Here is a 27215-nt window from a genome sequence, read left to right on the forward strand (position 1 = left end):
ATTCCTGTCCTCTGTTCCATCTTTTACCCAACGTACCTATCTCCCACTAGAAATCCGTTTTAAAAATAGTTAGCTAATAAGAGCTCGAAATATTTCTTTTCACAAAGGATGTACCAGATCCGATACTGCATTTATCACTACACTGAGTCTGAAGTGAAGTAAATCAAATAATGCAATAGCCTTATTTACAAGAATATCAAGCAAAAGCTGTTCAGAAAGAATACATCAGTGACAGCAAGTCTCCCAATACTGCAAATGTTTCATGTGAGAGACAACTGCAAACCAGAAAGCTAGACACAGATTAATTCTACTGCTGAATGTACACTTTGGAATCATGCATAAGAGATCAAATTACGTTTCAGCAAGGAATCAAAAGAAACAATTTGAAAAGCCATCACCCAAGCCACGAGAAAAGATGTATGTTCATTTAAAGCAGCCCATTACCAAAGCTATTGAAAAAAAATAAACAAGACCCACAGTAACAGCTGGGAGGTCACGAAGCTCCTGTCTTCCTTCTGTCCCAGTGTGCTCATTCTGGTAATGTTCAGACAGATCAGTGGGAGTTACACACACTTTCATACATAGTGGACAGATGAAGCCCTGTGAAATGCATATTTGTTTTTAAGAAACTAATAAAGACAAAAAAGCAGATTTGGACTCAAACGCTGTTCAAATTCTTATGCTGAAAGTTCTCTACAATCACCAAAAGCAAAGTTTGTTTTCCTTTTGGAAAGATAGTTTTTGCAAACCACATAATACCATGGAGAAGGCAAGAAGGAACAGTTATTAAGAACATGAAAATAAACAAATCTAAAACACACTTTAAAAGCCAGCACCATGCTGCATACTACTATATGTTTTCCAGACACTCTTGGTACCCCCTTCATGTGACAGAGGAATAAGCTGCATAACAAATTGTGAAGGGACCATTATAAGGCATCACATCAGATCCACCACACAGTTTCTCATAAGGGTGTTCAGATGTTTCACAGAGAGAGACAAGGGTGGTGTGGTGAGATTGCAGAAATACCCCTGCAAATTACTGCAAGTTTGCAGCAACAGGAGAGGCCTAGGTGCCAGTGCAGCTGCACACCTGGCTGGCACACTCACTTAGCAAAAAATATGCACCCTCCTGGGTAGAATTTAAAAAAAAAAACTCAGCATGCTCACCAGAGATTTACCAAAGCCAAAAGTTAAACCGGTTTCTGAAGAACAACAGCTTTACATCTTCAAGACAGACACTACATGCTTAAACACCAGGAAAAAGCAGGGTGGAGAGTAAAGTGCTCTGTGCCTCTCTCCACACTGCTGGCTGGAGGATGCCTGCACCTCCATGGCAGAGCACTACAGGGGCAGGTGGAGCAGACTGAACACAACCCTTCGTGCATGCATGGAGAGGTTGAGGCCCCTTCCAAAAAGGATGTCTGTGGCAAACCTGTCTAGCTAACACAGCCACATTACACTAATGAAAGCACAAGCACGCTAGTAGACTTACTGCAAGCATGGAGTATTAGCAACCCTGTATTGCAGACAGAGTTGCACTGGGACCTAAGCTACAAAGGTAGGATAGGCTCAAACGTTTCCTCCTTGGGCAGATTGCACAGTGAATAAAAGAAGTATCTAGACTTGATTACAGGTCCATGTGTGATCTGAAGTGCTGACGCGGCCACAGATGGGACTAAAACAGATTTTCACCTCTCCTTGAGCAAGGAACAGTTTGAATTCAGAATTCCCCACTCCTTTTGTTTCATACTGCAATTCTCAAAAATCAGGATTGATTTTAACCAGGCTTGACGAGGTAGGAAACATGAGAATCTGCACAGATTTAATAATTATTCTCCATTTGAATCTTGCAGCAATACAAATTAGAAGATCTAGCCAAGAAACTGGAGTGAAAACAAAATCAACTGGTGGGAACATAACGATAAAATGGAGAGCAAACATTCTGCAAAGTCTGGCTACGGTGCTCCTGGAGACAAGTTCTCAGAGAGACAACACCTTAGGCCAGCTGCGCAGGAAAAGGAAGACCAACAGAAAGGCTCAAGTTGCATGCTGTAACGTGTGAATCTCAGGAGAATAAAAACCCATCACCAGCTTCGGAGCTTACTTTCAAACAGATTTTGAAATTATATGCTAAGCAGAACACGCCACTTGTAACTAGTGAAATTATTGACAAGTAAAAGATACCGTATAACATGAGAAAGTATCAACCAAAAGTGACACAGCAGCCTTTGGTCTGACCCAGTTTCAACTCAGTAGCAAGAAAAGCCAATGCTGCAATAGTGCAGGCACACCACCACTTTGAAAGCTCATGCTATGTCAGGAAAATACTACTACATTAGTATTGAGGTACCTTGTGACATCCACCAGCTGTACAGTCAGTGATAATGCACTCATCTTAGCAGAATTGTGCAATTTTAGCCAAACTTTGGAAAGAAGCTATTATCTCACTGCATATTTTTATGCCTTAATTAACTACAAAAGTAATGAGTTTTTAGAATATTTATTTGCTTCAGGGACAGTGTAAATATACATACAAAACAGATTTGGACTCACAAATGCGTGACATATAACATGGAGCAAAATATTAAGGAATGTCTGATTATACTGACTGTAATAAGGCTTCAGGAAATAAGCAGATGCACAGATGGAAGGCAATTAGGATTTTAAACAGCACAGTGAAAACTTCTCTTATCTTTTATCATAGAAAACACAGGAGTATTTGAATCGTCATACACTTTATTCAGTGTAAGAAAGGGCACTTTGCTCCCTTTAATGCTGTAATAGGAGTAATTAACCTTGCACTGCATTTGTATGCTAAGCTTGAAACATTTTCAAGCTAGGTAATCAGGCTACATTAGCACAAACTAGCTTCAACAGCCAGTGAAGTCAGTTTGCATTTTTCAGTTAATATTTGACAACACTGTAAATCCAAAGACATTGTAATATGGGATTGAAGCAAGAATAACAACTTATTCTGCTGGTTAAGTATGGCATACAGCACAAAAAATTGATAGGATTTAGAAGTGGTAGATTTACACACCAACACCAAACAAAAACCAACACGTTTGATATTTTATGAGGAGGAGGTGGTTTCCAGTATACATTATAGCTTAGCAGAAGAAAGATGAAAAGGGAGTATAAGTATGACAAAATGTTAAGCCCTATTTTTCGGAACTCTCATAAAAGATTTATTAATGAAGAGTCTTAAGCCTGTGTCTCATTGCTTTTAATTTTAATAATTCATCTCTAGGATTGCAGGAAGGATTGCTTGTGACCATTTAGATAGATAAGCCTAATTAAGAGCTGCATATTTATATGGCTTTGATGCCCTTATTTTTATTTAAATAACAACCACTTCTGAGAAGAGAAAATAACAACCAATTCTTCTTTAGTACAGCTGTTATTGAGGTAGGGCATCAAAAAAGTTACTCCCAACAGCTTCATGAATTAGAGAAACAGCACCCAAGGTTTAAGACTCCAGTCCCACATATGGTGCACAGTACCTCGGAGGAGCCTTCATTGTTCACGTCCACGGCATTTCCTGGTGTGGCAGATGAATCTGAATCTGAGCTCTGAGACCCACCTCTACCTGGAGTCTGAAAGAGAAGGAGGAGAGAAAAATTAGTGTCCACAGACTGCATTTAATAAAGCATGGTAGGTATCCATGAAGCTTCTCTTCTACTTGCTGGAATACAGAAGTATTTTCCCTCCACAAGAGTAATAAAGTAAACAAGCTGACAAGCAATTATATAATTTTCAGTGCAACACTTCCACAAAAGCTTTTATCCAAGACTCTCATACATCAAAGAGCAAGCAAACATCAGAAAGCAAAGGCCAGAATCTTCCCCTCATGAATGCTCAACACAAGAATTAGACTAAACTCTGCCCTTATATCACTCATTCTGACGTTAAATTAGGTCTCTATATCAAATTGGGAAACACTAGAAATTACAGTCTAAACAGTTTCAGAAGTAGTAAACTAGTATCATACTACTTTCTTGATAACTTGTCTACAATCTGAACAAGCCTTTAAATACTTGAAAGATGGAAAACTAAAGAGTGAGAACCCTGTTGATACAATAAGCGCACAAGCAGGTACGCTGCCTTGATTTGGAAAAGATAAAAATAAAAATCAAGTGTCAAGCCTGTGGTAAAGTTAAACCATGTTAATCAGTAAGACAACCTATAAAAATAAAATCCTATGAATATGTTGGAAAGCAAAACAGTATTGATTTGAAAGTACAGCTTTAGAGAAAATAAGCAAATAAATTTGAAACACTACTTGATTCAAAATCTGGATGGATGAATCACAACTTATAATCCTTATTTAACTCTGACTTTGATTTAGATTTGATTTAACTTCTCTTACTCATCTCCAACATGCCACTACTCGACTGATGGCCGAAGAGTTAGCATTCTCGAAGCAAACATCAGTAAAGAAGTTATCTTAATACTGATACGCAATCCTAGTTTCAACAAAGAATAAAAGTTCATTATCCAATTCCATGATGACAATTGCAGATGGGATGAAGTAATGCTACTGCAGTATTTTAGCCCATCTGGAAATACTTGTAATTTTATAAAGGATTTTCTGATTTAATATAGGGGGATTAAAGATACAGATTTTTAAATATATAGATTGAAATCTAGAGAGAGAGGGACAGAAGTAGATAAATAGTTTTAGTTTCTAGATCTTGGCGTCTCCAAAATCTTATTTGTTTTAGAATTTTTTTGCTCAAATATATCCTCTTTTTTTTTTTTTCAGACAAATCAGCTTTATAACCTTTTATAAGATATCTGCAGCACACAGGCTTTTCCATACTTTGAAAATTAAGTATACTTTCCTGCTTTGTTTTGTAAAGGACGTTCTATTTCCAACTTTCATAAATATTACAGCCTTTTATTACTAATCAAATAAAAAAAATATGTAATAAAAAGGTCAAGTTTACTGATTAAGGACTTAACTCCCAGTGACATAGAGTTCAATTTTAGAAAGGCTCTGAAGACTAGTCAAAGGGAAGTGAGGAGGGGTGAAGCAGCGAGCTATCGGGGCTGCCAACAGTAAGGAGAGGACCATCTATCCTCATTCCAGCCTTCCCTGGGGTCATCAGTTAAGTGATCAACATACGCTGGTTTTCCTACTCCCGTGTCTTTTTTATTTTAGCTGTTTAAGTTTTACTTTTTTATGTTTCTAAAGAAAATAAAAACACAACATAGTTTCTTTCTAGTACAGCATACAAAAGCAATAGGCAAGGTGACGCAAGCTCTCCAAGTTAGTAATAGGAGAGGCAAAAAAGGGTGTAAGCAAAGAATACGATGCACATGCAAAGCACGTCAAAGTGAAGGCATCAGTAATTCTCCTCCAGGTCACTGATACAGACAGTAAACAAGGCACATCCCAGCATGGACCACAGGTGCATGCTCATCAAGTTTTCATATGACATCTAACTGGGAGAACCAGTTGATACACTCAAGGGCAGGACTGCCCTTCAGAGGGACCTAGATGGGCTGGAGGAATGGGCCGATGGGAACCTCATGCAATTCAACAGGGACAAATGCGGAGTCCTGCACCTGGGAAGGAAAACCCCTGGCAGCAACACAGGCCGCTCTGCTGAAAAGGACCTGGGGCTTGTGTCAGACAGCAAGCTGAACAGGAGCCAGCAGGGTGCCCTGGCAACAGAGAGGGCCACCAGCATCCTGGGTTGTATTAGCAGGAGCCCAGCCAAATGACCAAGGGAAGTGATCATCCTCCACTGGCCAGCACCAGTTGGACCACATGGAGATACTGCATCCAGTTTTGGCTCTCCCAGTCCAGGGAGTACATTGATAAACCAGAGTGAGTTCAGCAAAAGGCCACCAAGACAGCTGGGGCTGGAGCACCTGCCCTGTGGGGAGAGGCTGAGGGAACAGAGCTGGCTCAGCCTGAAGCAGAGACAGCTTTGGGAGGGCCTAACAGCAGCCCCACCACCAGCTATGAGGAGGTCATCAAAAAGAAGAAGCCAGGCTGCTCCCAGCAGCACACAGTGGGAGGACAAGACACGAAAACCCAAACAAGAGAGGTTCCCACTCGACATATGGAAAAGCTTCTCCAGCGTGAGGCCACGCCTGAGCCGCCTGCTCCTGACCTCCAAGCTGGTCCTGCTCACAGCAGGAGCTCAGACTAGAGAGCCCCTGAACTCCCTTCCCATCCAAATTGTTCTGTGATCTCTGAAGCGCTGCCCTGCAGAAACACACGTCCTGCAGGACAGCTCTGAAACTCAAGTTTAGTAACTCCATTAATGAAGACGTGGATTGTGTGCATTGACAGTCGGAGGAATAATATCTAAAACAATTGGTAAGGTGTAGTTAAGTTTCTCAGTAGACAGACAAGTTAGAATATTGCATCTAATGTTATAAACAGTTTTCTTTGGTTTATATAATTCAAGAGTTCCTTTCCATGCAATCCATAAACCACAATCATGCAACCCAGAGGTAAGGCTCACTTGTGAATCCATTCTGTGCGAAAACAAACAATCCAAAGAAGATGTATATACACACATATGTCTACATAAGGGAACATGAAGAGGTCAGGTGTCAAAGCTTTCTTCCACAAAGGAGCTGAACTTTCACGATATAAAAATCAATTTCTTATTGAGAGGAATTTTTAAAAAGGCTTTAGAAATCTGAACATGATAAAAAGGCTTTTGTATGGCAGCTGTTCTAGAAAGCCTGAGAACTTGGACCCCTATCTGTCCCAACATCTACATCCACAAGTAGAAATGGGATGTTTTGAAATGGAGAAAGTGTCAGCATTAATGGATATGCACTTCTCTGCTAATCCTTTACAAGAAATGGAAGCCTTTTGTTCCACTCTTCAGCTCCAAAAACTGAAGAATGTGCCTTCACATAGCCTTGGACAGAAAGACACGAGAGCAGAGGGAGAACCTAAACAAAAGTTGGTAGCCTGGGCAACAGCATTAAGAGATGGTCCAACCATCTCTTTAGACAGACGGCATATACCTCCACTTTTGCAATACCTGAGCGCATGCTTTCAGCATACCTAATGAATCATTTCGTCCCAAAACCAAGAATTTTCGGTGACAATTAGCACAATGTTTTCTTCACCTTATATCGCAACTTCTTATACAACGCTACTGTGCATTGTTAATCGCCCATCACATTTCACCCCAGAGTTGGCTGCATTTCACAATGAGATTTGCATACTAAGTTCTGCTAGTTCTAGCACTACAAATTGGAGATTATTAAAACCTCCAGGATGAAAGCTTATATTAAAAGTACAGTGTTATTACTACGTGATTGATTAAAGTATTTGCTTTATGAAACGCTTCAGACATGCTATAATCACACTAAAACGCACTGCATGGCATGTCTTATTACGCACAATATACAAGACAGAAATTATTAAACAGTACCTGCTAAAACCCTTTTAACATTTCAAAAAACAATGTGCTCTCTTTAAAAGAGAAAGCACAATTCCAAGCTAGATTTAGAAAGCTTAGTACAAATAGGTGGCATTTTCTGGTGAGTGGCATGCACAGGGAAGAAGAGTGGGAAGGAAAGAGGTCATTAAGTAACTTTCAAGATTGGGAGAAACACCCCATAGCATCCATTTGCAAAGTAGTACAGACTAGCAACAAAAATTTAATACAAATTTGCAAGGACATTATGGAAACCAAGACCATAAATGCAATTAACTTATCTTTCAAGGCTGTAATATAATTTAAACATCCTTCACCAGCCATATAAAGAATGGGGGATTGGGAATATTTCTTTAATTGATCATTGCATGTTCAAATAGGTTCACACACATTTAAGGTAGGCTCCCAGGCTACTGTTATATCATGTTCCATAAAAAAAATAAATCACAACACATTGAACAACTCAGACTTTGTGAACTAAGGAAAGATTCAGAACGATGCTCTTTGTTTTCAGTTGGACTATACAGGGGAGCAAAAGAATGACTTATGAATGCCACAGGAAAAGTAATTTTTCACACAGGCTCCTGTATATGTATTTTTACATAATTAACATTTGACCCTTAAAGGCATACCTGGAGTTGAAAGACTGATGCAAAATTAGGCTCTCACCGAGTGTATTTCTTTCCTAGCTGTCACGAGTTGTATTTGTTTACTTTGCAGAGAAGCATACGTTCCTACTACTAGCACTAGAGTTGTAGCAGTAATATGCTGAACTTCATAATGTCGTTCTCTCTTTTCTCAAAACTGCAAGCTAATATAAAGAAACATCATTAACAACAAAAAGGACGACAACGATTGCAGCTTGTTTTCTGAAAAGGAATAGAAAATTATATAATGAATGAGTTGAGCTAATGCATTAAAATGGCAGGGTATAAATATGGATCGCTACCGTATCATTTTTGCACAGTCATTTATCTGTCTATAGCTACACTCCATTCAGTTATGATACTCTTTTCAGCAGTTTTAAATTCAGAATAAATTAAACCTTTGAAAAAATATGTTAAGCCTTGAGAAAGTCTGAACAAATATGGATTTATAGTTTTCCCAGCACAGATTTAAATACTACAGAAGAGCACTATTGTCCAAACATATTAAGGTCCTGAAGCAACAAACAAGACACAAGCATGAGAAGGTAAGAAGGCCAAAGCCCTTGTTATCAAACAACTCTTAGTGCTAGAAACAGAATACAGTGCAATACAGAACAGTAATATTGTTTACTTCTAAAGAAGTGTGACAGCTATTTTATGACTGTAAAATTTAATGACTCCTGACTTCATAGGGCATAAAACCTTTCTTTCCCATCGCGCCATCAGTTCCACACAAGCAGACCTTGTGCCCAGGAAGAGGCACACACGCTCCCTTCAACCCCACAGGGAGGGCACAAGCACAGCTGCAGTTCAGCATCCATCCGAGTAAATACGCTATCTAGCGAGCCCTGCAATTATAAACGTAAAAAAGAAAGTTATAGGTAACGCATGAGATGCAATGCATCCCAGACAAGTAAATATCTCTGCTCCTGAGCTGGGAGTAAGAGAAAAAGTGACTGTACTACCCGAGCTACAGAAATGCCTGCAAAGCCCTGTTCTCCACCTAGACGCCAAGATCTCAACACCAACAACTCAAGTATCATTAGAAACAGAGCAATAGGATCTTACCACCCAAATACAGACCAACTGCTAACAGCCAGTTAAACACAAAGAATGAAGACAAAAACTAATGTAAACAGTAGTCACACTGCCCCAACAGATGAGTCCTTCACTACAAAACATGAGAGATGGGAAGGAGGCTCAGAAGAAGGTCAAAGTAATCAGTTTTCCACCAGCTGAAAATAAACGCCTCCTCGTTACAAAAAGTGGGGTTTTTCTTTTTTTTTTTTTCTCCAAGTTTTGGTATCTTGCAAATATAAGAAGTAAGCTCTGCTTTAACAGACCAGAGGCAACAGCCACTGTCCCACTAGTAGACGAACAACGTAGAGGGGACACAATGGCCACAAAGGGCCTTCGGAGTTGAACACAATAAAGAAAAGACAGCTCTCTAAAGAATACACTGACAAAAATCGAAATATCTGGGCAGGAAAGTTGTCTCTCGGCCATTCCACACAGATGTCTTTTGGGAAAGACTACCTTTTTCTAGATCAGCACGACAAACAATGCATGAAACTGAAAAGTGGCAAGAATGAATAAAAGGGGGGGTTACAGTGCAAAAGTACAGAACAGATGGATCCCCGAGATGTCACATTGAAAACATACATAAAATTTAGAAACAGCTTGCAGGGAAAGGACCTAAAAATGAGGACCTAGTTGAAGACAGCATGGAGATACTAATTTCAAAAACTAAATGAGCAATGTTCAGTAGTAACGAGTATATAACACTTTCTATTTTGAAAATATACCAAAGTCACTGTGAAGATGCTTTTAAAAACAGAAATTACAACTGTGGAAGAAATAAAAAGGTGATCAGGGAACAGAAGAAGTACAAAAAAGAAACATCTGATGTTTTAAAACTTCCAGAATCAGAATTTCAAATAAGTGACTAAAACTATAAACAGTATCTTTGTAGCTTTTGTATTCCTCCTTTGCAGCTCGATGGCCAGCTGAGTTACAAAAAACAGGAATGTAGTAAAGAATTCCTTTTTTTTTTTTAAACATACTTTCATAACTCAAGTTGTATCACCAGTAATGACTAGTCATCTGGCTAGAAAGGATGGCATCACCTATAGTCAAATAATAAACCCAATACATATTCAAGAAACTAAGTTTCAGTGACTGGAAGGTGGGGGTTTTTGCCAGCGACATTAATGACGCACAAGAAAAGGGTCAAGAGGAGGTTCCTTGGCCTTCAAATTACTGCCTCAGAGAGGTGAAAGATTTTAATACTTATGCTCTTTATGAACAAATTTGACAGCAAGCTAAGGCTCACTATTAACACCAAAGGACATTAAAAGTCTTTTTCATAGCTTGCCAACCGCAGATTGTAAGTCAAAATGGTATGTATGTGGTTGTGTATACAATCACTACTTTTATAAAAGGCCTAAAGCCCTTTTAATAAGAGTTGGATTTTTAAAAGCATAGTTATTTGCACCAATTAAAAGATTAACACCTTTAAAAATCTTGGCATTTCTCTATTTATTTTTGGGGCAGAAAGAAGTCTGTTTCACCTTTGTTTAGCAATTAGCTCTGCTGTAATCCTGTACTTTTCGGAAGCTACTGGGGAACGGTTATTTCTTTAAACTTTTCAGAGAAGATGTCTGTTTCTAACACACAAAAAACTTTTGCACCGACTTTAGATTTTTATAGGAAGTGTTTAGCTGAACTTATACTCAGGGGCAAATTTCCTTTGGCACTGTATCAAGCTTTTTCCTACATCATAGAAGCTTTCCTTGACGGCCTGTTATTTCTCAGTATCAATAAACATCCAGTTAAATGCTGCCAATATTTAATTAGATCCGTACTAAGTTTCCCTGCTTGTTAGCAGGGCTTCCCATCAAACTTCAGGAAGGAAGTTCTTCCCTGTAAACACGAAGCTCCAAATAGACCAAGAGCGATCTTCACCTGCTCAGGGTCTATGACCGAAAAACAATTTGAGGTATGCTTTACACTGAAAAAGTTGGCAGTATGCATACCGATGTACTTTCTTCCCCTCTGTTGACTCTCATTCTTGTAGCAACGCTTCCTTGCATGGCAGATAAGAAAAGCATGCCAGCATTTCCAATAAAACACCCTTTCACAGAGGTGTTACACAGACAGCACACTTCAAAAGAAACACCAGACAAAACACAGAGGGCAGCTGGTCTCCCCTCTATCCATGAGCGCCTTCTGCACGACTCCAACACCGCTCTCTTGCGGTGCGGGATCTGGAGCGCTGCCTTCCCACCGCCGGCGTGACTCAACCCTTTTCGGTGCATCCTCCAGCCAAGCACCAGCGATGAAGGGCTCCCGGAGCCCTGAGCCATGCCGACACCTGCCCTTCGCCAGCACCTCCCTGACAGCTTCCACCCGAGCCACAAGCGAACTACAAGGCGGCCAGCACCGCCGCGGAGATATGAGAGGATTTTGGAAGGCGAGAAGGGTTTCATAAACGAGTGTCACAACTTGGCCTTTCAAACCAGTCTGAGCTGCCGGAAAAGCCGGTTCCTAAAATAAGGAAGACAGCTGGCCGGTGGCCGCCAGGCTGGCTTTCGGCGTTAGGAGCACGTTTGCTAGCTGCCCCCCAGGGAAATAACCTCAGGTCCCCACGGCGGCTCTCCCCAGGCCGAGCTTCCCTTGAACCTGCCCTAAGCGCGGGCGGCCCGCAGCCGCGGCGACGAGGGAAGGCAGCGGGCGGAGACGCCGCCGCGTTGAGGGAAGGAGTCACGCCGGGGCAGGGCCGCCCCTCGCCCCACCGACAGGCCCCTCGCCCGGCCGCGGGAGCCCGCCCGCCGCCGGCACCCCCGCCCAGCCCGGGGGACGACACCGCCCCCAGCCGGGACGCGGCGCGGGACCGCGGGAGCGTCCTGTCCCGCCCCGTCGGGGCTCGGGCCGTCCCCCGTGGCGGGCGAGGGGGCGGCGGCGGACGAGCTCACGGCCTCCGCAGCCGCCACGGGCCTACCCCCTCCCCTGCGCCGCAAGGCGGGCCGGGCCGGGCCGGGCCGGTGGCTCCGGCCCCGCCGCGGGGAGCCCGGCCCTGAGCCCGGCCGGCACCAGGAAGCGGCACCTCCCCGCCACGCCACGGCAGGGCACGGCAAGGCAAGGCAAGGCAAGGCAAGGCACGCCGCCCTCGCCGCCGCCGGGGCGGGTCTCGCTGTCTTACCCGCTGGAGAATCCGCCTGAACATGGTGGCGGAGCCCGGATGCCGCCGGGCGGCCGCGGCCAGGCCGAGGGGGAAGCCGCGGGGCCCCGTGCAGCGCCGCCCCCGCCCCGCAGGAGCGCGGCGCGGCCCGCTCGCCCCGTGACAGCCGCCGCGGCCGGGGAGGCGGGGCAGCCGCCGCGCCGGGGCGGGACCGCACCGCACCGCACCGCCCCGGGGAGGGACGGGCCCGGCGGAGACGGGGCTGCTGCCGCCCGGCTGCGGGGAGCCGAGGGAAGATGCAATGGGGGAGAGAGGACGGAGGGCGCCCGGGTGGAGGACGCCAGGCCGGCGGGACGGGGTGGCTGTGGCGGCGCGGGGTCTGCGCCGGGGGCCCGGGCTGGGCTCCTTCCCGCCGCACCGGGCCCAGCACCGCAGCTCTCGGTGCCCCGCCTGCTCCCTGCTTTCTGTCTCTGCCGCCCGGGAGACGTCCCGGCTGCTGAGGGCAGGAACGGGGGAGAAGGGAGGACGGCGGTATCTCCCTCCGGCCGTCGTCCTCTGCCCGCCCGGCGTGCAGTGCCCGCGCAGCCTGCTGGCTGGGAGGAGGCCGGGCGGGTTTCGAGTCCCTCGGCAGCACGGCCTTGTCCCCTCAGGAGCTGCCCCGGGCGCCTGGCAGCTGCAGGGCCCTCTCGCTACTGTAATTTCTCTGGAATCGGGTCCTGGCCAGGGGAAGGAAACTGTAGTTTGAACTTGCAGCTGAGGGCTCACTGAGGCAAAGCGCAAACACAGCTCCGTGTTTATTCTGTTAGTCGTCCGGTATTGAAAGCACTGAGGAATGCATGTTAAAGGAGTATTGTTACGGCATTCTGGTTTGGACAATTAACTGAAAATTTAATTCTGAAGGAGCAGTTGCTTCCTTCAAGCCCTGAACTGAAAAGGCGACCTTGTGGCATGAACCATTGGGTATTTTTTAAGTATCAGAAAAGAACATTCTGCTCGCACAAGCACACACCTACCTTCAAAAAAAGTACAGCCCAAAAACATCAGTTCAACCAAGAAAGAATCTATAGCTGTACGTGCTGAGGCAAAAACCTACATGAGACATGGCAGGAGAGTTGCTGGAATACCAGTAGCCTCTAGAATACGTAATTTAACATGCTACAGTTCCCTATTCTATTCTAAAGCTGCGACTTTTACATATTGGATGCAAGATAAAGGGTCATGAGTAAATAATAAACCTGTTCAATGACTAATTGCGCCAAGTAGAGCAAATATCGTAGCAGAGCACCAGTTGTGCTGCAAAGATTGAAAACATTTTTCCACTCAACGGCTGACATTTCTAAGCACTCTAAAATCCTCAGACTTAGCGTGAGTTACGAGCACATGACCAGAAGGATTCGGCAGCAGCAGTTTAAGGCTTGAGGCACAGCAGCATTATGTGTTTGAACTCGGTTTACTCCAGCTACAGGCTCCAGTGTGTTTCATGCTAATGTCATTTAGTCCACAACTGGGGCGGGTTAAGAGTGCACACGCAGTTGGTAATGGCTTCAGCTGATGAGCGGTGACATCTTTGGTCCCATCCATTAGATCATTTTCATTTATGTGTCCATAGTACGAAATGGCTTTGAAATTTGGCATACTTATGGCAGTAATGAGGTTTGTTTCTGAATTTTGTATGTGGGATTAACGATGGGAAAAGGATTGTTCTTGTATGGCTGTACAGTTCCTTAAATATCTAGGCAGGCTGTAGACATACTCTAAATCTAATCAAAATTACTGCAAATTTTAATATCTCACTCCCTTTACCAGATATTTCAACAAGAGCAATTGACAGCCTAGACGATGAACTGCTGGAGTGCTTAATTTGCCGTACCCAGGTAAGTTAAGCAGCCCATCTTTGCAACACATTTTATACTCTCCCAGGTTAGCAATTCCTGAGTGCTCAGAGGAACATGATAGAGATGTGAGGACACTAGTTAAAAGTCTTACATCAGAGGAGGATTTTCTTAGACAAGTCTTGCAAGGAAATGCATGATCCTTTATTTGTGTGGATGTTTGTGTGAACATATGCTTCTGTCTTCCTGTCCACCCGTCATTCCCTCAGTAACTTTTGAATCCATCGCCCAATTTCAATCAAATACAAGAGAGCCAGATAAGGCTCAAAGATATTAAGTTCCTACAAATTTAAATAGGCGGCCAGGGAGAGGAGGGAGACCCTATTGATTCCCGCCTGTAAAGGAAAGACTGCAGTGTGACTGCCTTTACTAAATACCAGAGAATGCACATAAAAAATCACCCTTGGGGCAGAGATCTAGAAAAAAAAGATTAAATTGGTCCCATTTCCAGTGGAAGTCCTTGGTTTCAATTATTGTGTGTATGGTAATGCCTATGAATTCATACCATGTGCTGCCCTAATACTGAAATCGCAGGCTGTTAGAATATAGTTGATGTCCTCAGGCATGAGAGTTTTAAATTTTTATTTCGTCCAACCTCATAAACTCTGTGAGGGGTTTGGTGACAGGAGGGTTAAAAGGCGCCTTTCTGTGGAGTCTGTTGGTGGCAGAAAGTCTCAGAACACACACACGGCAAAGACGTTCCTGGATCCAGCTGGAAGCGGGTATTTCATCCTCTGAACAGAAGCCAAAGGCTGAAAGTCTGAACTACATCAACCTCTTGCACACCTGCAGAAGCCAGCATGCCTTTATTTCAGTAGAGAACTGAAATCAATCTTTTGACTGTACAAGCAGTATTCAGGATGGGCCAGCATGCACCAACATCTCTCAGACCTTCCAACAGATAACTGCCTTTTTTTTTTTTTTAATGGCTATGCATATAGCCAAATAAAAGCAATGATTCCTGGACCATGGCTCACAGGAATCGGTGCCCATGCAATCATCTGCCATGACTGAGGGCCACAAGAAACCACCATCACTTGGTACAAAATGGCAGGGAAAATAATGTGTGGTATGTCCACAGCACATATGCTCGCTTAGACTTGTGGCCTATAAATTTGCAAAGACTCTGGGCTACTGTCCTACATGTTTTCGGTGTTTATATGGATGATTACTTTCAGTCATGTTAAGTTCCCGACCTCAAAATCTCTTGGTCACAAGCTCCTTTGGTTCATGACATACTGCACTGGAAAGGTATCCCATTTTTTCAAGGTGTTGCTTTTAAGTATCTTATTTATAAAAGGCATCAGCCTCTGGTTGGGTTTTTTTTCCTAGCTCTTTAACTGTACATTTTTGACTGTCACTATATGCTGCTCACATACTTCCAGCAAGTAGCTTTCAAATTTACCCACATCTTTTTATGACACTCTCTCCTTTCAAGTTAAACTCTATGAAACTCAGTTGAAGACAGTTTGTTTAAAGGATTTGTATGTTAAAAACCATAACAACTAGCAGGTAAAAGTAATATCATGTTAAAAATCCGCATCACAAACCATGGAACAGACAAAGAAAAATAATAAGAGTATTAAAAAGTTGTCAACCATCTGTCTTCAAAGATGAAAACTTTCCATAAACTCCCCTTTATCTCGTCAGCCAAGCTCCTCCATCAAACCCATGTTTGAGGTATTGCAGAAAACTGGCTTCTACACACAATTTAAATATGAAGCCCTTCCCCCCAAACCCCAAGAACAAGTTACCTTATGGAAATTATTGATCAAAAGAAGTAATTTATCTTAAAATACTCCATACAAGCACAGCAAATTTGTTAGCTCTTGGAAATTGTTTATAATATTAGTACAACAACTACTGTGCATATTTATGACATGGCAGCCAAGGAGTCAACATAGACATAAAGATTACAGCCATCATCTCCTGTTCAGTCCTCAATGACTTAGAAAACCTGCCACCTGGAGTTTGGATTCTAAAATGATGGTAAAGTACATAACATTTCATAAACAGATTAAGTTAGTAAATTTGTGACTAGAAAAAGAAGGAAGCTATTGTAAGTGCAAACCTGTAATTCATAAGTAGTACAGCGTAAGTTACAACATTGCTGAAACCAAGAGAAAACATACATCTGGGATTTTCAAATTCCTCCGAGTGGCTTATGAGCATGTATTTCATAGAAAATTAGGGATTTGGGTGTTCTAAATCAAAGCAGCATTTCATCAAAATGCCTACTAGGAATGGTCATTTAAGAAGAACATGGCTGGACAAATGAAAATTTGTGAAGGAAAAACTACCTTGAAGAAGAATGTTTCAGCTATTGATGCTCTTGTCCCTCAAAAATATTTGCAAACAAAATATGCAGAGTGCAGTTCGAATTCATGTTTTCTTTGTTTTGCTGAGAAACTACAGCTGAAACTTGTCATTCTTGCAGGCAGCACCAATAAGCTTGAAGAGGCCAACAGCAGAAGACACTTGATGATAGAAGTTCTTGGTGAAATGGATTTCGCTCTTTGGAGAAATAAGTGTTAGATGGTTGGGATGAGACATCAGTGAGACTCACAGTACATCAAGAAAAAGTAATTTTAAAAGTGACACATAAAGGCGAAAAGTCAAAAAGGTGGAAAAGATTGGAAACTACAGAAATTCCACATTTTGTTTCAATTTTTGTAGACTTATGAAGACACAAAGTCATAAAAGCGTATGACAAAATTTGGGAGCTTTATGAAGTACAGATTTGGGCACAAATGCATTTTCAACTGAAGGTGGAGCTGCTTAGCAGCACAGATGGGCCACTGCCCTATAATGGGGGTACATGGACCTTGCCAGACAGTGCTAAGGAAGGCAGCTGCCAGTCCCTCCCCACCTGCCACCTGTATATATAGGGCACATCTGCTCCACAATAGCCGTAGGAGAGCTAAGATATCCAATTAAGAACAGCTAAAAGGGTTCTCAGAGTTCTCAAAATATGAAAATCTGTATTTGTTACTGATCTTACTATTTATGTAGGAATATACTTTAAAATGGACAATGCCTAAGTGTTAAAGTGACAGCATCTATCTTGCCTTCAAAAGAGTTTGACAGTTTGGACTGAAGTCTCAGAATTTCATTGTTTACCATTTGGCTCCCCCTCAGCTTTTTTAGGGGAAACAACTGTTTAGCCTGGAAAAATACTTAGGGTGGTTTTAAACTGGTGTTAGCAAATCAAGATTATCCAGTGGCTTGGGCACTAGTCTAAGACTTGGGAGACCGCGTATAATTTTGTACTCAGCCCAAAACTAGTCCTCTGAGTAACGCTGACCACCAATAAAAAAGAAAATACTGATACCTCTCTATTGTGAAAAGAAATTGGAATCTTGTGATGAAAAGCATTATAGAAGAGTCAAATATTACTACTAATGTAAATTTATTGGCAATCAATTAGGTGGTGATAACCAAATGATTTATGAGCAGTGAAAGAAATGAAGCCTACTTTCCAATGAAGAACATATCCCACGGCTTCACCTTTACAGAAACTCCATCTTCTGTCTCTCCGAGGCCACTCAGGGCCCCACCACACAGGAGACGGGATGTGCTGTGGTCAGTCCAGAGCTGCACAGGAGCTCCTGGTACATCAGCTTGGCTTGCTGATCTTTCCAGTAGCATAAATGTGGATCTTTTACCTCTACCCAGTCATCAATTTTGTCAGAAACCCAAGAAATGTAATTACTTTTGAGACATCTACGCCTCTTTCCATTTAGACTTAAACTGCCCCATGGGTTCAAAAGGTATGTGGTGGGGAGCAGAGGGAAAGGAAGTTGAAAGACACAGGAGGTCACCTCTGGTTCCCTAAGGAGCTAGGCAAACCCATAGGGTGGTTTTAGTCTATGTTTGAACTAGTCACCAATCTTTCCTGACCCATTCCCTTCTCAATACAGAGGAAAATAACAGCACTTCAATTCTTCACTGGAGGTACTGACGAGGTTGTCCCGAGCATCAGTACTTCACTCTGTGTGTCTTAGGGTGAGTGTGTTTTCTCAGCTACTTTAGAACCAGGCTGACTCTGTGATGATGTCTATAACAAAGAGCTGACAACTGGAGGCCAGCTCCTGTGCTACAGAAAGCCTCTTTCAAGTCAGTGCAATTACTTGCATGAGTAATGAGTGTGTGTACTAATAAAGGTTGCTTGGCTAGCTTTAATACCAAATCCAAGAGCTCAAAGTCATGACTTCTATCTAGTGTTACAGAACCCGAACGTTGTAGGATTTGCACAGCTCCCCCCCAGCTAACCCCAATTAAAGACAGAAATAATAGAATTGTCTCTATTAACAACGAAAAATTGCTCCAGTGACTGATTTTTGTTCCACCCACCCCAAGACTGAATCACTGTGTGGAGTATGCCGTGTAGCTTTGCTGGAGTAGCTGGAGAGACAGGCACTGGAACTAGAGAAAGCCCAGCAGCATGCAAGAGAGCTTAAGTCATAAATATGTATGAGTTCATGTAAAAAATAAACCTGATATTAATATAACCAAAATCTGAGATGGAGAAGATCTGCCGCTGAGTCATGCAGAGCACTCTTTGCCAAATGCCTCAGCTAAGAAATTATTCTGCATAAAGTTGAAAGCCTGCCAGAAAACAAACACTTTCAAATTCCACCCTAAAAAGCTGTGGTGATACCATTGGCCATTCTGATCCTGTTACTTCAGAGATGTTAGCTCTTGCTGGCAAGTTTCCTAGGCGCTTTCCAGTAAATGGCACAGAAAATGGGTAAATAGGAAGAAGACGGGGGATTGGTGGAATTCCACTGCAGAGTAAAATTCAAGTATTTTAAATAACCCATTCTTTGGGGTTACTTATCTGCTCACTTTGGTATGTGCTAACATACATTTGTAGCTTCTCTTTCTTTGGGTCTTAGACACAAACTTACTCATCTCCATCAGTCTAGGCACGTTTGAGGCTATTTCAAAGATTTTTCAGCAAAACGTTTAAAAAGCCAAATGAAATAAGCAGGGGAGCCCTAGTTATGCAGGTTGTAGAGGATGCCAGTAGTGCTGATCATTTAAATTAATCTTATTAGGACTCTCTTAGTTATAGTGGAAACATAAGATGGATTTTCAATGTCGTGTATGACGATTTAATGATAATAGAGTTCTGGGCATTGTTTTGATCACCCTTCTGAACAATTGCTAAAAAGCTGAAGGTCTGTGGGGTTTTTTTCAAAGAAAAATCTAACCAAATGTAGTAACAAGCTTTTTTTTTTTTAAATATACGAAGGTCCGTACAGCACTGATTCAAACACTGTCCTCTCTCTCTGAAAATTAATGCGCTATTTGTTCATGGCTTTGTATGTAAGCAGATGCAATAAATGTTGGCTTTGTTGGGAGTCATTGTGTACATGCATTGCATCAGCAATTCAGTTAAACATTTTTAAACGGTCAGAATAGAGGCTGCTAAATAAAGAGGACAAATTTTAACTATAAAAGGAGGTTGACAGGCTTTCTTGAAACAGTAAACAAACACTCCTGTAGCTTTAGAGTAATCACACAATGTTTAATGGCATCTGTTACCATAAACTTAACCTCTCAAAGTCTTCCGGATTTGTATTTTAATGTTAGAAATTTACTGAATCTAGGATCCAAAATGCTATTTTTAAGCTGTACAGTATTACACTGCTAAATGCCCTGCTGGCCAGCCCTTGATTTTCTCGCAGTACTAGCCAAACCTGTCTATGTAGCAATTGTAGTAATGATTTAGACATGAGGAAGAATCTTGGGAATAAGCAAAGGAAGATTACAAATCTCTCTCAGTTAAGCATTTTCTTTTTAAAGTTAAAATGTTCACACTGAAAGAATAATGAGTGGGACCTTTCATTCATCATGTTCCTTTCCTCGCATACAGCCAGTAAGATTTGTAATTACATGAAACACTAGATAAAGTTTGCAAACAAAAAACCGCTAATTTATAAATGAAAAATAAAATGTGTACACCAAAGCGTAGGACAAACAGGCAGTGGGAATCAATGAAGGAAAAAGTAACACACGCATTTCCTGTGGGATGATGAAATGCTATGTGGTTACATGGTTCTCAAGAATCAACCCTTCAACAGCTGAGGCTTCCTTTCTTTAATGCCAGCTACATGCATTACTGGGTCAACTGACAATACAATTTTAATCTGGATCAAATGCGCATGCGCCACTGTATTTCTGTTTCTTCTGAACTAACAAGAGTGTGGGATATAGCGTTAAAGCACTTTCTGCTGACTGTAAGTTGATTGCAGGCAAAGAAAACCCCATCAAATCCATTATAAAGCTGGCCTGAAGAAAGGTATTGCTTTAAAACAATGCTAACGCATTTTATTGGGTAGGATAAGTTTGCACCAGGCCTGCAATTTTACTATTTGGGCTGGTAACTTTTCTGATCCACCATTAAGTACTCTGAAGCCAGATTTACCACGGCATGTCACCACAGCCTGGCCTCTATACCTGTCTTGTCTTAGACGGCTGTTAGCTGTAATGGTAAGAGCAATGCCAGTGATGCATATGCTCAGAAAATAAGTGTTCACTCCTTATTTCCTGCTTGGCATTATAATGATACTGAAATGGCTCCTCCAAAACTGGATATTATATATTGCAGAAGCTTATAGTATGGGCCATCTCTGCCTCAAAAAGTTTTTGAACCAAATAAGCAAGAAAAAGCATCTTCTAAAGAAAAGATCGTTTTAAGATTAAAGATTACAAAACCGATTAAAGCCGTCCAACATGCAACATGTCTCAGTGGTGGTTTAACTACTTGGCTAGAATATGTGTTTAGTGCACCAAAATCTCCTGATCAGTTTGCCAGGTGATTTAGATGAGCAAGAAATGGAAAATCAGGTGTCCTGTTTGAAGTTGGCATATTTTATTCATATTAGACATTTCTGATCAAACATAGAGATTTCCCACAGTGAAGAATAAAGCCTTTTTTGGTAGGCAATTGGACAATTCTGATTTTTATAAAAATCCTTCCTTTTTAAGCCTGTGTAGCATAATCACAGACCCTGACAGTGTAATTGCAAAAATATAAGGTTAAAAACGTCATTTGTCTTTAGGAAGAAGGTGAGGGTCATCTGCTGCTACATCATTTCTCAGCTGTCCAGCAACATGATGTCCACAGCCAATTTGTACAGGACATTAATTTTATAGCCTGGCCCAAGGCAGAAAAATAAACGAGCAGGCATTCAGCATTTCATTTCAAGACATTCAAAGAAATCTCCCAATAGGTGTCAGATATTGAGGGCTGGACTCTTGGCTCCCTTGCAGACAGCAGGAGTTTTACTGCTGACCTCAGCGAGGCGTTGAAATCAATATTCCAGTCTACACTGAGGAAAGAGAAGAACCATTACACAGGGTTCCTGACTGGGCAGGGCTTTTCTGGTCATCCTGACTTTTGATTTCCATTAAGGACTGGTGTCCCTGTTAGGCAGAAACACAGCTTGGACTCTGTTGACATGGAAAGGCGGATATCGTGTACGTGTACCTGTCAGAGAGGTGTGTGAGGCCACAGCAGTGGACCTGGTTGAGTGGGGGAACCAGAGTGAATCCCTTGGCTGCACAATGCAAGGGCCCCGCTCTGAGGTCTCACAAGGAGACCTGTGCCTGCCTATAGACATACATGGGATCTAGGAGAAAAAAAAATGTATTGTCACAATCTTATACTTTAAATATTGGGATACTAGATATGGAGCTATCTCAGTCTCACTGGGGGTTTGCAAGGAAGGGCCCTGAAACAGAAAGGGGTTTTGTGAAGTGGTGGGCAATTAGTTGTAATGAGTAATTTACTGACGTGATCCAAGAGTCTTATGTTTGTAAAGGACCCATTGATGTTTAAATACCATTTTTATGAATGTAACAAACAGCAAATACTAACAGGTACTCTCAGATCTGAGCAGAAATTGATGCTGAATGAGGTTACTAACCTGAAATATATTTTAAGAGTATTAAAGAGATTTTAAACTGAAGTTGCAGTCAGGAATTCAAATTGCAGGTTGTTATTAAAGATGTTTCCTGATGTCTGCTACCCTACTTACAAAAACAAGTGCTGGCTACTCTAACTATCTCTGCATCGCGAAAACATTTACAGATGATTATAACAGATCTGTCCATTTTTAGTTCCCAAGGGCCAGGTTATTTCCTACCAAGACAAAACTATGTAAAGGCTAGAACTTTGTACAGTTACTATTTGGTATTTCTCACTGATCCTTTAGTCCACAGGATAGCTGGGATTTGCAGCTCTACGAGTTACATTCCTCTGCATCTGTAGGGGGCCATCACACAAAACCTGACCCTCCCTGACAGCCTGTGATGGCTGGGGAGGCCTCTGGGGCTTCTCTGCTTTGCTCCAGAGCTATCCCCCAGCATGGCTCCCTCTTCATCTCTGCTCTCACCGAATCCTCCCTTGAACCCACCAAATGCAGATTTGCTAGGATCTTTAGCATGCCCTTCTTCCCAGATGTGTACCTGTCTGTTCTTTCTTTGTGATACCACTGGGAACATCTGCTTCCTCCACAGCGGTTTATGTCTTTCTCTGAGAGCTGAGCTGACACAGGGACAGATCCCAGGGGCTGTCCCCCCATGGCAGCATGCCTCCATCAAGTGACCACGTCCATCAAGCAACCCGCCAGGGGAGTGAGACTCTGTCACAAAATAAATCCCATTTCCTTTCCATACACCAAAGGATATTTCTAAGACCTACAGCTGACGGCAATACTTTTTGCAGCAACGGCAGCCCAGGAAATAAAAAGCCAGTCATCCAATGCCAGGCAAAGATGCTGAAAGGAAACTATTACTGTCTGATGGAGCAAATGTTTCCCAGCAGTGCCTGCTAAAGTAGAGGATCTCTGGGCCATCCCACCCTTCCACCTCTACCAGCACAGCCCAAAGGGCAGATCACATGATGATCACTAGTGCCTTTTTAAAGCATGTTTTAGTATACCATTTATGTGGAGATTATTTTTTTTGTTGTTTATCCCCACTGTCCTTAGCAATTTGCATTTAATGAGTAGACTACATGTATTTTTATGGCTGATGTTCCACAGCAGCAAAAAAAAATACTTAACTGCATCTGGGCAGCGTGCAAGTGGATCCTAACGCTACATCGAACCAGTCCTGGAAGGAGTGTTTTCTGTCCTTTCCCCCCCCAGGAATGGAGCGTGAGCTGCCAGAAAGGCCTGCTGAGGAAAGAAAAGATCATTAGCCACTGTGGATGAACTCGGTCTCTTTGAAGAAACCTGTTTGCTGTGGACTTCAGGAGACTGAGGATATTATGCCTTCTGTTACAAAGAGCTGTGGTGGTTGAACAGCACCCAACAAATCACTGAGATGTCATGTCACCAGCCTCAGCTGAGCAGACAGCGTAGGCAAGGACGCATCACGTTCAGCATTCAGGCACCTCCTGGCAAACAGTTTTCCTCTCTCCACCCTGACCGCTCAGCGTGTCAGCGTTGTTTTACATCACCTTTGCTCCCAGCTACATTCAAACATGATGAAGTCTTGTAATGCATGTGTTTTTATCATCGTTACACAATCGTTACACAAGCAATCACTAGTTCATTGGGTGCCTTTTTTCCTCTCTTCCCCCTGCCTCCCAAGTGTCTGCTCGCAGCAGAAGCTAACTCCATTTTCCAGCAGCTAAGGAAGGCTGTGGTGGGACAGCAGAGGACCTGCTGACCAGCAACATGCCATGTAGTGTCAGAACTGGTCTCCGCCCAGACTGAACGAGAAGGGCTATTTAGGGGAAATAACAGAAAGCATTGATAACAACAAACATGCTTCAGTCACTCACTAACAGAACTGTCCTTACATGTCCTCCTCCATGGAGGCCCCGTAGCTTCTTTTGTGTTTGTGGAGAAATTAACAAGTCGAGAGCCTGATCCAATGAAATAAGTTGGATGTAATAACAAAATCCAGCCATATTACACGCTTGTAATACACATACATATACAGAAGGACTAATTTAAGGGGGTATAGGCTGTCTTAACTTTGGCATTCTCCACCGGTTGAAAACTTGGCCATTTGGCATTGGTAACAGTCTTTCAGTCTAGTATTCTTTATGCAGTTAATACGTAAGTACATCTATGAGTGTATCTGTCTACATTTGAAACAACTACAGATATATTTTTTCCCATGTCGTGTTGAAAACTTTTTATCTATTCACTTTGCTCTGCCTTTGGCAATTCCTAGTCAACAACAGAATTTATTTCTCACCTCACACCCATTCACCCTCTTTCCAGGAAGCTGTCAAAAACCTTCAAATTTACTCCTATTACTTCTTTTTCCTTATTCCACTGTCCTGTTGACACACAATCCTATGCTCGTAAACCAGGGTGAACTGCTGTATATGCGGCTTGTCCAACACCGCTACAGAGCTAAAGGCAAAATGGAGGATGGGTTTCCTCCAGCCCAGGAGTTGTTTTGCCCTATCCCCTGCTAGAAGTCAGTTGCCTACCAAAAATTCTTCTCTTCTTTGAACTTTGGTATAAAGTCCAGGCCAAATCCATCTGCAGAACAGTGATTCCTAGAAAGGTACGAAACCAAGAAATCTATAATTTTTCCAAATTATAGCCAAACTAGGAAGATGCGAGGAATAAGATGCAGGGGGCTCCTACAACTAGCTAAAAATCTACTGAAGTCTTTCTGGGCTCGCTGCAGCACACAGGCTGAGTCACAACTCCCAAGGCTTCCAGTTAACAACTAAAAGGGAGAAATGATCGATACAATTTTTCTGAGAGAGTGATTAAGACTGCTTTTAACAATGCACTCATGCATGCTATGTACTAAAAGGGGTGATTCATTAGGTACTTGGAAGAGGAGCATCTTCTTTTCTCAGTTCAGAAGCCAGAGGAATTAGCCAGTGCCCCATGAGCATGGCTGATTAGCATGTAGAAAGAAAGGAGAGAAAATACTAGCTACTTTTGTCTCTGTCCCCACATCTGCAGCGCTGTTCTCATTAAAGTAAGAAAGAAATGGGGGAATTTTGTATTCAGCAGTGACATTGTTTGAGTCGTACTTTGCATAATTCTGACACCAAGAGCTGGCTGTTGGCAGCTACTGGCAGCTCCCTCCTCTGCCCTGCAGTCACAGGTGCCTGCATCCAGCACGGAACATGACCTTCATGGCTGTGCTGAGCAGCCCAGAGAGCAATACCAGCTGCTCTGCACACCACTTTCTGATGTTGCCCTGGCACATACGTGGGAAATTTGTTCGTCCTGATTTTTGTGGTGATTGCCTCTTCTGAAACAAAAAAGAACAGTTATAGGTAGAACTGGCAAAGAGGACGATGACAATAATGTATTTTTTCTTATTTGAACCATACTGTTGCTGAAATGAAATTTATAACAACTCCTCCCAACTTTCCATCATCTTAAGTTTGCTAGCGATAATCTTCCTTTCTAAGATGAGGTCATGCGTACAGTAAAGAATATGCCGCTCCCAAGCCTGTTTAGGTTTGGGTAGCTCCACATTTTAAGGCATTCTTTGCAACACCCTGGTGGTGCAATACAGTAGCGTAATGGCATAACCATCTGAAAGTAATGCTGGGATTTCTTACAGTCTTCTTCCTGTGAGGAGAAATGATGTTGCCAAAGCCTGCATGCAAAACATTTCCAACAAGTGGAAATTGATGTTGCTCTCTTTTCATTGTGACGTGAGTTTAATTTATGGGCAAGTACTAAGCAATTTTTTTTCTGAAGAGACTGATCAAAACTGTCACATGCAAGACTTCTTACATCTCTTTTCCCTTTTCTTAGAGCCCAAATATCAGATACAAGTATAACTTACGTGCAACTCATTTTGCATGCCTCTAACTGCAGTCTCATGTAATAATCATTTGGACACGCTGTACTCAGAAAACTGGCAGCTATTCTAAGATTGATATATGTGACAGACCTCTGGCACCAGCTTAAAGATGTTCAATATCTGCAGTGCTAGTATGCATACAATGCCCTTGTGCCCAAACATAACCACCACACTATGCCTAAGCACACTTATATCCTGGATTCTACCAATTTCATAGAAACTCTGCATCACTCATCCCTGGGCTGAGCCTTTGTCTCAGTGTTCCTCTCTGCTTTTGCATAGTCTTTCTTTTGACCTAATCCTGGCTACCCCTTTTTGCCTTTCACCTCTCTTCTCCTCTGTCACAGGTTGCCTCCTTGGCTGCCACAGCACCAGCTATTTAAGCAAATGATTCGCCTTCTCTCTTACTCATGCCTCTCTTTTCTTGAAGAGGTCTGTGTGGGATGAAAGGAGATGCAGCCTGCACATCCCAGGACGACCCTGACCCACGTGAAGCGGTAGCAGCTCTAAGGGGTGGATAAGCAACCCCTGCCAGTCCTTCCCTCCCTAAACACATTTGAGCAATATCCTGCCCTGAATGTGGCCTACCCTCAAATCTCCTGTGCTGGTTGGTATTTATTTCACCTTGTCGAATGCAGAGTGTGCTTCCCATAATCATGGAGTGGAAAAGAGTCTGTAGGTGCCTGTCTAGCTGAGTTCCTGATAGAAAGACCACAGGGATTTTCGTTTGTATTATTATGTAAGGATGCTTAAAGCCTTGGCTACATAAATTCCATACAAAAAATTTCAAACATGCTATTTGAAGCAAATATATTACTACTGAAGCAAGAAGTTCTTTGAAGAAAAATTGATATTTTTTTTTGCAATTCAAAAAGATGGTATTTGCTTCTAAAACAAGCATAATTTTTGACATTTTGAAGGTCAAAAAAATGTCTCTTGAAAACCAAACAATTGAGTTGAAACATGGCCAGGGTTTCTTTTCATTAAATAGTGGAATATATTGACCAAAAGAAGAACCTTCTGTGAACATCTCATCTTCAGTCAAAAAGTTTAAATCTCCTGAATCTCCTGAATATATGCACAGCACACACTGGACACCAAATGAAATCATCCTCTTTATATCTATGTATATAACCACTGAAGAGCAATTTATTCCATACAAAAACAGAGCATTATCAATTCCATATGTGAGGTGTTATGTAACTTACATTATTTTTTCTTTCACCGTTATGCTTCAGCTTTCACCAGAAGCTTCAAAGAC

At 42.4% G+C, this 27215-nt stretch overlaps 1 protein-coding gene and 2 long non-coding RNA genes across 6 annotated transcripts in view; 1 reads left to right on the forward strand and 2 right to left on the reverse strand.

Annotated features, from left to right (window-relative positions):
• EEA1 (early endosome antigen 1) overlaps positions 1-12353 on the reverse strand; it is a 73015-nt gene extending 60662 nt beyond the window's left edge. For 2 of the 3 annotated variants that reach the window (XM_076334428.1, XM_076334420.1), the window contains exons 1-3: positions 12270-12353; positions 3507-3599; positions 478-600 (exon numbers count right to left, since the gene is read on the reverse strand). In XM_076334428.1, coding sequence (XP_076190543.1) covers positions 478-600; positions 3507-3599; positions 12270-12293 — 240 coding nt within the window. In that variant the 5' untranslated portion in view covers positions 12294-12353. The remainder of the gene's footprint in view (positions 1-477; positions 601-3506; positions 3600-12269) is intronic. The other variant, XM_076334438.1, reaches the window with a different exon arrangement.
• LOC143158469 (uncharacterized) lies at positions 12127-19747 on the forward strand. 2 transcript variants are annotated; one of them, XR_012995001.1, is made up of 3 exons: positions 12127-12225; positions 14055-14122; positions 16578-19747. It is a non-coding gene; the product is annotated as an uncharacterized LOC143158469 (long non-coding RNA). The 2 variants fall into 2 exon arrangements; XR_012995000.1 differs by having other exon boundaries at positions 12127-12210.
• A 4230-nt stretch (positions 19748-23977) lies between these two features.
• Positions 23978-27215, reverse strand: part of LOC143158477 (uncharacterized) — a 58533-nt gene continuing 55295 nt past the window's right edge. Inside the window, exons 5-6 of the long non-coding RNA XR_012995013.1 lie at positions 27163-27205; positions 23978-25390 (exon numbers count right to left, since the gene is read on the reverse strand). This is a non-coding gene — a long non-coding RNA (uncharacterized LOC143158477). The remainder of the gene's footprint in view (positions 25391-27162; positions 27206-27215) is intronic.

This window comes from Aptenodytes patagonicus, chromosome 1 (genome assembly GCF_965638725.1).
Source record: "Aptenodytes patagonicus chromosome 1, bAptPat1.pri.cur, whole genome shotgun sequence".
NCBI lineage: Eukaryota > Metazoa > Chordata > Aves > Sphenisciformes > Spheniscidae > Aptenodytes > Aptenodytes patagonicus.